Here is a 10,727-nt window from a genome sequence, read left to right as displayed (position 1 = left end):
AAGAAAAGTCAGCCGAAACATAAAACCTTAACATCAATATGTATAAGTCAATATACAAGTGTAAGTAAAAATAACGAACGTAAAAAGTTTAGAAATTGTGCTACTAATGCAAACGATGGCACAAACAGTCTTGTAAAAGTAATTATGTTTTTGTTTGGTTAGCTTTTGGAAATTGTAGAAATAAAAAATGTTCCTTCTTCAGAAGTTCCAGCCAGACAGGCTAACGTTAAGTAGCTAATTAATTTGCTAGCTATCACACAGTAGGCGTATATTAATAATTATATAGTTAATATAAGTAGACATGCAATCATAATTGACTGGAGCACATATAAAGCACGCACAAGCTACCTGTGGCTGAAAACACAATCATCGCGGGATGAATAAGTGACGAATTTCCATGCAAGGGCGGTCCATTTCACAATATTTACTTCCTTCCTCCCTCGCCCTGCAAGTGTACTGTATTCTCGTCAGACGTCATGATACGTCATCAGAAGTGTTCACTTAATTTGAGGGCTGCGGGGATAGGGTGTCTTTTAAGAGTTTGGAATGCAGAAGGTGGGCCTATCATAATATGGCTGTTACCTCCTGTCCCATGTCCTCACCTACATTACGCTAATGAGTCAGCTAATTTGCATGGCACTATTAGGGTATTCAAAGCGCTTAAGCATGTAGGCGTGTAATAGGACTGAATTTGAATCAAGGCATACTTTTATTTTCACGTTTTTAGAGCACTGCAGTGATGGTCATTATGCCTAATTGCACCACTACTCATACAGTTGGTAGCCATTGGGCAGAAATGTCAGTTCAATGTCAGTTCAATGTTTAGTTTGGTTGAGTTGTCAACAAACGTGAATTAAATGTGAAATCGACAACAACAAAAACACGTTTTACAAATCCAATCAGTTATCCACGTGGATTCAACATAATCACGTTACATTTTGGGGGGTTGAAACAACGTTGATTCAACCTGTTTTCGGCCTGTGGGTGGCCTATTCAAATGTGGACATTTCGGTTTCCTTATTAGCAAATAGAAACCCAGATGATGTTTTGATGAAACGTACGTTACTTTACAACGCCAGGCGACGCGTTGTGTATCGCGGTGTACATATACATAGAGTCAAGTGAGCCCTGCATCAGACGTTTCAACTGGACAGGCCAGGTGAAGACTAGTAATATTGTTCTTTACCCAAATCGTGTTTGTGAAGATGTTTCTACAGCTCTGCATACGTTTCCTCCAGTGCATCTTTGCAACTGTCCTGGCCTGGATTGGTGTGCGAGGACAGCAGGTGCACGGCGCATCACAGTTCTCTTCTACAGTTAAAGTAAATCCAGCTACAATCAAGGTGGTGAACAATGTTATTTCTCAAGTTGCGGCAACTCCAAGCAGTGTCAATTATCATTTTACCCGACAGTGCAATTATAAGTGCGGTTTTTGTTTCCACACTGCAAAAACGTCTTTTGTCCTGCCTATTGAGGACGCAAAGAGAGGTTTACAGCTTCTGAAGGAATCAGGTAAATTTGTCCAAATATTATATTTATTCTATTTCAAATCCATATTTAAATTCACATGATATGTTATGACTTTATTATTATAGCCTATTGCTATGTCATTTAATGTTATATTCAGTGTTTACAATTCAGAATTTCATTATTTTTTAAAGGACTGGAAAAAATTAACTTTTCTGGCGGAGAGCCTTTCATACACGACAGAGGTGATTTCTTGGGGAAATTAGTCCAATACTGCAAACAAGACCTCCAGCTCCCAAGTGTCAGTATTGTCAGCAATGGCAGCATGATCAGAGAAAAGTGGTTCCAAACATATGGTAAGATGGTTTTCATTTTCATTTCTGTGTTAAAATAAAATATGGTAGGCCAACCAACATCATAAAGCACCCATAATAAACAAACAATCCTCATCATGCGGTCAGGGAAAAAAAAAGGTCATTTGATTGACACTAGATGTCAGCACCGGGTTCGTTTTTGATATAAGGTCACAAAATGTAAACTCAGAGAAGCATTTCACACGTTTTATTTGAAAAGCTTCACAGTTGACTCCTTACAAAATTTAGGACTCATCATAAAAGGCATACTTTGATCATCAAAGTGTTTAAAAAAAGACTTGTTGATATTTTATCTCAATAAATCTAAACTGTCACATGAATGTGTGGATATTTATACATTTACAATACATTGGGGTTTCAAAATACAATTGTTTGAGATGATGTCCAAAACTCTCCTTGTCCTCACAGGCGAATACCTGGACATTCTGGCCATTTCCTGTGACAGCTTTGACGAGGACACCAACCAGACTATTGGCAGAGCCCAGGGCAGGAAGAGCCACCTGGACAACCTCTTCAAGGTCCGTGACTGGTGCCGGAAGTACAAAGTGGCGTTCAAAATCAACTCTGTGATCAACACCTTCAATGTGGATGAAGACATGAGAGAAAACATCACAGAACTCAACCCTGTACGCTGGAAGGTTAGGGTGTTCCAATGCATTAACATTACACACCAGTAATGCTGTATCTGTGAATAGAGGTGTGTTCTCATACCATAGATGTAACAAATGAGTTGTATGGCCTTGACTTCACTGTGTGTGCTGTATAGGTGTTCCAGTGTCTGCTGATCGATGGCGAGAACGCTGGGGAGAACAGTCTGAGGGAGGCAGAGAGGTTTCTCATCAGTGATCAGCAGTTTCAGGACTTCCTGGAAAGGCACAGCAGCATCAGCTGCCTGGTACCAGAGTCCAATCAGAAGGTATGGGACTGGACTTAAGACAAAGAGAACACAATATTATATTTTTTTATTGTCCATTATATACCGTATATTATGATGATTCAACAACTACTACTCTATTTAAGTTGTTTCCAAATGCTACTAAGGTTTAAAGTACACCATTAGAAAAAAGGGTTCCAAAAGGGTTCTTCTGCTGTCCCTATAGGAAAACCATTTTTGGTTCCAGGTAGAACCTTCTTTTGGGTTGTATGTAGAACCCTCTGTGGACAATACTGTAATACAAAATAGTTTTGACATTAACATGTTTCCTTGGTGTCTTCTCTTGTCAGATGAGAGATTCCTACCTCATTCTGGATGAATATGTAAGTCCTTTTTTTCAATCCGTTATTTTACATGATACTCACTCTACATTCCAAGTCTTAGCATGCCCTTTAAAGGAGACAGTCCTCGTCCATCAGAACTATTGAACAGCTGTCTAAATGCTTCTCATCGATTGAGATTTATAGACATGTACCTTCACATAGTAAGTCCCAGAGTAATGTGTGCCTTCAATCTTGATCAGAGGGGATTTACAGGCTTTGAGAAGGATGAAATGAGATGCTGTTTTGTCGATATTTTATATTTATTAGTATTAGGTATGAGGTTTCATAGCATTGATATTTCGATAATGGACTAGATTGTCAAAAGGCTCTTCTATGAACAGTTGTTAACACTTTATAACAACTTTCATGATTAAGCCTTTATAAATGCTTATACAATTCTTTATAAATGATTCTTCATGTTCTAAATGCTTATGAATTAGACATTTAAAAAAAATGCTTTTTTAGATGCGTTTCCTGGATTGCCGAGAGGGGAGGAAAGATCCATCCAAGTCCATCCTTGATGTTGGCGTGGAAGAGGCCATTCAGTTCAGTGGCTTTGATGAGAAGATGTTCCTAAAGAGAGGAGGGAAATATGTGTGGAGCAAAGCTGACATGCGGCTCGATTGGTGATCCACACATTATAATCAGTTATTGCTACACTTCTGTATGTATTTTCTGTCTGTTTTTTTATAAAAAATTGTTTCCGCCTGTATAACTGCACTTTACACATAAATATTTATGATATTCTAAAAGTTATGTTGGAATCTTTTACTGCTATACCTTGAGGCGTTTGTGTACTGTACCTTTAATTAGTAGTAAAATGACACAACATGTCACGCCTTGGTCATAGTGTTTTGTGTTTTCATTATATATTTTGGTCAGGCCAGGGTGTGACATGGGTTTATGTGTTGTGTTTCGTATTGGGGTTTTATAGGATTTGGGATTGCTAATGATTAGGGGTGTGTCTAGTTAGGCTTGGCTGCCTGAGGCGGTTCTCAATCAGAGTCAGGTGATTCTTGTTGTCTCTGATGGGGAACCGTATTTAGGTAGCCTGAGTTTCACTTTGTATTTCGTGGGTGATTGTTCCTGTCTCTGTGTAGTTTCACCAGATAGGCTGTAGTTAGGTTTCACGTTCCGTTTGTTGTTTTGTATTTAATAGTTATTTCATGTATCGTCATTTTTCTCATTAAAATATCATGATTAACCACCACGCTGCATTTCGGTCCGACTCTCCTGTTATCCAGATTTGTTTCTATTTTCTATTCACCAACCAAGAGGCTTATTTGCACATTCATGTAGCATTTGAAGTGTAGGAAATGTATGAATTGCAGTGTGTTACATCTTTTTATTTTTATTTTTTTATTTCACCTTTATTTAACCAGGTAGGCAAGTTGAGAACAAGTTCTCATTTACAATTGCGACCTGGCCAAGATAAAGCAAAGCAGTTCGACACAGACAACGACACAGAGTTACACATGGAGTAAAACAAACATACAGTCAATAATACAGTATAAACAAGTCTATATACGATGTGAGCAAATGAGGTGAGAAGGGAGGTAAAGGCAAAAAAGGCCATGGTGGCAAAGTAAATACAATATAGCAAGTAAAAAACTGGAATGGTAGATTTGCAATGGAAGAATGTGCAAAGTAGAAATAAAAATAATGGGGTGCAAAGGAGCAAAATAAATCAATTAAATACAGTAGGGAAAGAGCTAGTTGTTTGGGCTAAATTATAGGTGGGCTATGTACAGGTGCAGTAATCTGTGAGCTGCTCTGACAGTTGGTGCTTAAAGCTAGTGAGGGAGATAAGTGTTTCCAGTTTCAGAGATTTTTGTAGTTCGTTCCAGTCATTGGCAGCAGAGAACTGGAAGGAGAGGCGGCCAAAGAAAGAATTGGTTTTGGGGGTGACTAGAGAGATATACCTGCTGGAGCGTGTGCTACAGGTGGGAGATGCTATGGTGACCAGCGAGCTGAGATAAGGGGGGACTTTACCTAGCAGGGTCTTGTAGATGACATGGAGCCAGTGGGTTTGGCGACGAGTATGAAGCGAGGGCCAGCCAACGATAGCGTACAGGTCGCAATGGTGGGTAGTATATGGGGCTTTGGTGACAAAACCGATTGCACTGCGATAGACTGCATCCAATTTGCTGAGTAGGGTATTGGAGGCTATTTTGTAAATGACATCGCCAAAGTCGAGGATTGGTAGGATGATCTCTCTGTGTTTGTAATGTATCTCAAATAAATACAAAACGATGACTTTGCATGATACAGAATGATGTTTGTTAATCACAATCTATTTACAGGAAGCACATTTATTCAGTATCTGGATCAGGTTTGTTGTCATTCAACCATTCCATTTTTAAGAGGCAACTACTGTAGCTTAAAGTTATATGCTATTGTTCTCCATGCATTTCAGTTTGCTGTAAATGTTATTTTTGGAGGGTTTTACCTTTATTTAACTAGGCAAGTCAGTTAAGAACAAATTCTTATTTACAATGACGGCCTAGAAACAGTGGGTTAACTGCCTTGTTCAGAATTACAGAATTTTTACCTTGTCAGCTCGGGGATTCACTCTAGCAACCTTTCGGTTACTGGCCCAATGCTCTAACCACTAGGCTACCTGCTGCCCCAGTGTGTTGTAGGCCTACTGTAGCCTAAATGTGCAGTAAATGTGTATTGGGATAACTTAAATCCCCACCCCTGATAAGATTGCTCACTGGATCACTATGAGGATGGGTTCCCTTGGGACTGACATGATGTCTCTGTTTACTACAGTATGTTGCAATCATTTATTGATTTTTGTCTCATCAGATCTGGAGACTCTTAATGGGACAATAGTTAGTCCCTTGATAAAAACCTATTATATTAAGCAGACCTATAGGCTTACCTCTGTTGCTACTGAAGCTGAATATCTGCATCAAGTAAAGCTTCATTTTCTTTCCTTGTATTCCTTTCTTCATATTCTTCTTTCTGTTCTAAAACATTAGATATTTCCTTCCCTACTAGTGCTATGCTGATCAATGTTAGTGCTCTCCTACAATAAACACATTTTTTTCCATTTATTGATATTGGTCCATAATATAGCAAAACAAAATAAAATTAGGCCTACAATTCTGAAATAAATCGCCTGACCATAATGGAATTTGACACAGTCACTGATTCAATTTTATAATAGGCCAATCAATATGAACTGTAATTCAGAAATTGCTACATAAAATGATTTAATCTCCAACCAGGCTGTTGATGAGTGAACATTTGATAGTGAAATGTACTCAGTTGGATAATCCTACGTATTCATAATGCGCCATCGGCACTGAAAGCAAAATGCCATTCGTCATTTTTTTTTTTTTTAAACACAGTAGCTATTGATTAACCAGGGTGTTTGGGTCCTGGATGCTGGTTGGCTGAAAGCTGTGGTATATCAGACAATATACCACGGGTATGATGCAAAATTACTTGTTTACTGTTTTAATTGCGTTGATAACCAGTTTATTTAAGTGATATTGCCCTAGAAGCCTGTGTTTGGCGGATATATTGGTACGGGTTATGTTAGGCCCGAGACAAAACTGTGCCAATACTTCCTCCAAACACCGGCTTCAATCACATTTATTCAATGGGTTACCAACATGTTTAAATGATGATTGACATTATTTTCATAAAAATTAATTTATTCATACTATTTCATCCTTTCACGAGATATAGTCCCGACACAAATCTAAGGTTGCTACCCAAGCCGGCTGGTCGTTCGTTCTATAGAGACGCAACCCAGTCATTAAGCCTTTTTTGTTCTACACAGTATGCATGACCGTTCTAAATGTTCCATTGCCAAATTGTCTGGGAACGTTCTTATCCCCTCCTTGCTAGCTAGCCAATTTACAGTTACGTCAAACAGTGCAGCCAGAATAACATCAAAGCTGCCGCATTTGCATTTGGTTAATTTGTTTTCTAGTGACATTTATTTGGATACATCCATAACAATGCGCTAACGATGCACATTGTTTTTGCCTGGCATAGAAATTCTGCTCACTGTTTTTCAGAGAAGCTAGCCATTAATACAGCTAACACAATAGCTTCAAACTGAAGCTGGAAAGGCTGCAAACTATCGGCATTTTGTTTGACCTGTTTTCTATTGAAATGTCATTCTATACAGTTGAAGTGGGAAGTTTACATACACCTTAGCCAAATACATTTCAACTTAGATTTTTCACAATTCCTTACATTTAATCCCAGTAAAAATTCCTTGTTTTAGGTCAGTTAGGATCATCACTTTATTTGAAGAATGTGAAGTGTCAGAATAATAGTAGAGAGAATGATTTATTTCAGCTTTAATGTATTTCATCACATTCCCAATGGGTCAGAAGTTTACATACACTCAAGTAGTATTTGGTAGCATTGCCTTTACATTTTTTTTTACCTTGGGTCAAACATTTCGGGTAGACTTCGACAAGTGTCCCACAATAAGTTGGGTGAATTTTGGCACATTCCTCCTGACAGAGCTGGTGTAACAGAGTCAGGTTTGTAGGCCACCAAGACTGTTGAAAAAGCATTCCAGGGAAAGCTGGTTGAGAGAATGCCAAGAGTGTACAAAGTGGTCATCAAGGCAAAGGGTGGCTACATTGAAGAATCTCAAATATAAAATACTTTTTTGGTTACTATATGATTCCATATGTGCTGTTCCGAAACAATGCGCACGATCTGTGAAAGGCTGCAAGAAATACGCAACACAGCGTCTTGTCTGCCGGAAAGACACACGAAGAAGAAGAAGAAGAAGTCAACAGAACCGTCACATTCACAGACATTTACAGTCATTCCAGTGCGTCGGCCGCGAAAATCACGAAGACAACAATTAGCTTTTTGGTCATAATCTAATACAGTTTAGTGATAGGTATGAGGTTAGCAGTGTGGTTATGGTTAGGTTCAAAATCACATTTTTAGAATATAAATTGTAGAATTGGGCGGGGTTTATGGCTTTGGTAACGATTTGTGTAGTGCTGCAGGGCATTTTCAAGGTAGGCACATCACCTTGTGACATTCACAATATTATGTGCAGAGATAGGCTCGGTTTGTGTTATGTGAGCAAACGGTTTCGAGGCGGGTAAAGAGGACGTACTGGACGTTGCAAGTGAGTCCTCAGTATTTTCCCCATGCAGCTACTATACTGTAGCTGTCAGTCGATAGAGCTTGTCAGCTGTGGTGCCGCTTTCGTTACCCACATAACGGTACTCGTTGGTTGCATTGAATATCATATTCGTTTCTTTCCAGGTGATACACGGTCGAATCTTTCAGATACATTAATGGATTTATTTAGAATGTCAGTCACCACCAAAAACGATACTCTATAACCTGCCTTTCAAGCCACCGACATCTTTCCAGGAGATAACCATTGAAGTTCTGCTTTCATCGCTCCTGAAGTAATTTCCTGACCAAGAAGACTGCGCTGTCACAAAAGGCCAGGTAATATTGGTTTAATTCCAACATGTGCACCGAGATGTAATGTTCACACGACAGTTCTGCCTGCGCGGTTTTTCTCGTACAGGCGAGGCTACACTGTTTTTGTAACATTATCTTGTAATAAGCCGAGGGACAATTTTGAACGAATTTGCTTAGCAAATATAGGCTTACATTGTCATCGCAATTCCAGCTGAAATATCCCTCACCTTTTACACTGTAAAGGTAGATTACAGTAGCATCCCACTGGGCAAAAACTGCTTGAATCAACGTTGTTTCCAGGTCATTTCATTGATGACGTTGAATCAACGTGGAAAACTGATTTGATTTACAAAAAGTCATCAACAACTTCAATGACCTGGTGCATTTTTGTTGTTGTTGAATTCACACTAGTTGACAACAAAACTAGACGTTGAATTGACATCTGTGCCCAGTGGGATACTCTTGGTGCAGTAAAATAGTGTTGCAGCCTATTGTAGGCCTTTTTGTTATAAAATTAGGCCTATTGAAAATGAACTGAGAGGGTGCCAACATTAGGATTGTCTTTTGTTCTGCAATGACCTGTTGTTTAGGAAGCTCTTTTGCATTTGGCATTTGCTTGTCTTGTCTATACTCAGAGCTCTCCAATTCATTAAGCCAAGACTCTATTTGTTGATCCACTCAGGTGGTGACAAGTGTTATGATTTTATGAGCTGCTGCTCTCTGTTGTTGACACTGTAGCCACATTATCATTATCCAAGCACAGCGCTCCTCGGCAACCATGAGACCCATACAGTGCTGATATCCGATAGGCTGCTGAGTTATTGTTCTAGTGAGTGTCATGACCCAGAATAAGGTAACATTAAATGCTATATAGTGATACTATAAAAATGAATATCAAAGATTCTAGATAAAGTTAATCCGTGATATTCTTCAAGGTAAACATATTTAAACACAAAATATAATTGATGACACAGTAACACCGCTGAGGTTCATGTCAATATTCATCTCAACCTGTGTTGTTTAGGCTGGTTGACTGCTCTTTGTGGGCACCAAAATGTCATATTGTGCCTTGCCATGGCATTTCCATTTAAATGTACAATATCTAACTTTTTGGACTACCTGACCAAATTCACATAGAAATATGACTTATAGATCTTTCATTCCTGTTGAAAGCAAGTCTAAGAAGAGGTAGATCTGTTTTGTGTGTCATTTCTATGCTTCCTGTTTAGAAGTTTCATTTTTGCATCTTTTTCTTTCGGTTTTGTACACCAGCTTCAAGCAGCTGAATATACATTATTTTTGTTTATGGAAAATATATTTTACAGTGGTTTAGTTTAGATGGTACAATGGTACGCAATGACTGCTTGTTTTGTCACATAAACTGAAATTAGGCGAACTATTAGAATTTTAGCAACCGGGAAATAGTGGTGTGATTTATGCATAGGGCATCTTTAAATTGGCTAGATAACCTCAGTGGTCAAGATTAGGCCTAGAAATCCTGCTACTGAACAAAGAGCATGTCTGCACAGTCACAGTCGAGGCTGAGAACACATTGTTATACTGTACATGCATGCCCATTTCTCTCTCACCGTCACTGCTCTTATCTGGCCCAATGCTCTACAATTGATTCTGTTTCCCTTAAATGATTCTGTGTTGTATCAAACACTTCAAAGGCTAAGTAAATACAGCCTCGCAGACAGGCGTGCAAGGTGATGGAGTTTCCATTTTTCTTATTCCTAGTCGAATGAGGCAGGCATTCCCATTAGGGAACAAAACACATCCAACTCCAAGGCCAAAGGTTTTTCTCATTAAGAAAAATGATTGTTCTGAGAAGAATGGTTGTATTGAAATGCATTCACTGAGTGACAAGCCACTCTCGGGGGGGGGTATGGGGGTGGGGGGGGGGGTGGACCTGGATTTGCATGAGAGGAAGATGGATGTGTTTTTCAATGGATGCGATATGCTGGTTATGAGAGGCAGGCTGAGAACCCACTGTACCTGCCAGAATCTTGGGAACATAGTCAACATTGCACTCCCCAATCCCTCAGAACTGTGAGTCCTGCCTCGAGCATCCACCTTTACCAGCAGAAAGCCCAGGTGAATGAAACTGACTGACTGCAGCCTTGTGTATTCCTTTTCATTTAAACAGGCACTGCATGTGTACCTGGGTGTGGGGGTGTGTGTTATGTTGGCTTCAAA

At 39.2% G+C, this 10,727-nt stretch overlaps 2 protein-coding genes across 3 annotated transcripts in view; both read left to right on the top strand.

Moving 5' to 3' along the window:
• Positions 1 to 996: 996 nt before the first annotated feature.
• On the top strand, positions 997 to 3,890 carry rsad2 (radical S-adenosyl methionine domain containing 2). Its single transcript, XM_020500887.2, has 6 exons — positions 997 to 1,512; positions 1,662 to 1,823; positions 2,250 to 2,479; positions 2,608 to 2,757; positions 3,066 to 3,098; positions 3,564 to 3,890. Exons 1-6 carry the CDS (start codon positions 1,206 to 1,208, stop codon positions 3,726 to 3,728), a joined length of 1,047 nt encoding a protein of 348 aa, XP_020356476.1. The 5' UTR covers positions 997 to 1,205; the 3' UTR covers positions 3,729 to 3,890.
• A 3,926-nt stretch (positions 3,891 to 7,816) lies between these two features.
• rnf144aa (ring finger protein 144aa) overlaps positions 7,817 to 10,727 on the top strand; it is a 57,549-nt gene continuing 54,638 nt past the window's right edge. The window contains exons 1-2 of one of the 2 annotated variants that reach the window (XM_020500888.2): positions 7,853 to 8,220; positions 8,361 to 8,552. The gene's annotated coding sequence lies outside the window, so the exon portion shown is untranslated. Of the gene's footprint in view, positions 8,553 to 10,727 lie in introns of both variants that reach the window. The other variant, XM_031788362.1, reaches the window with a different exon arrangement.

Source organism: Oncorhynchus kisutch, linkage group LG14 (assembly GCF_002021735.2).
Source record: "Oncorhynchus kisutch isolate 150728-3 linkage group LG14, Okis_V2, whole genome shotgun sequence".
Lineage (NCBI taxonomy): Eukaryota > Metazoa > Chordata > Actinopteri > Salmoniformes > Salmonidae > Oncorhynchus > Oncorhynchus kisutch.
The sequence above is the reverse complement of the archived record's forward strand: the minus strand, read 5'-3'. Positions and strand labels throughout refer to the sequence as shown.

Bases quoted from the DNA above. Each gene is read 5' to 3' on its own strand.
- rsad2 (XM_020500887.2), top strand. From the start codon at position 1,206: ATGTTTCTACAGCTCTGCATACGTTTCCTCCAGTGCATCTTTGCAACT. The intron at 1,513-1,661 runs GTAAATTTGTCC...TATTTTTTAAAG, and splicing joins ACAGCTTCTGAAGGAATCAG to GACTGGAAAAAATTAACTTT. The intron at 2,758-3,065 runs GTATGGGACTGG...TTCTCTTGTCAG, and splicing joins TACCAGAGTCCAATCAGAAG to ATGAGAGATTCCTACCTCAT.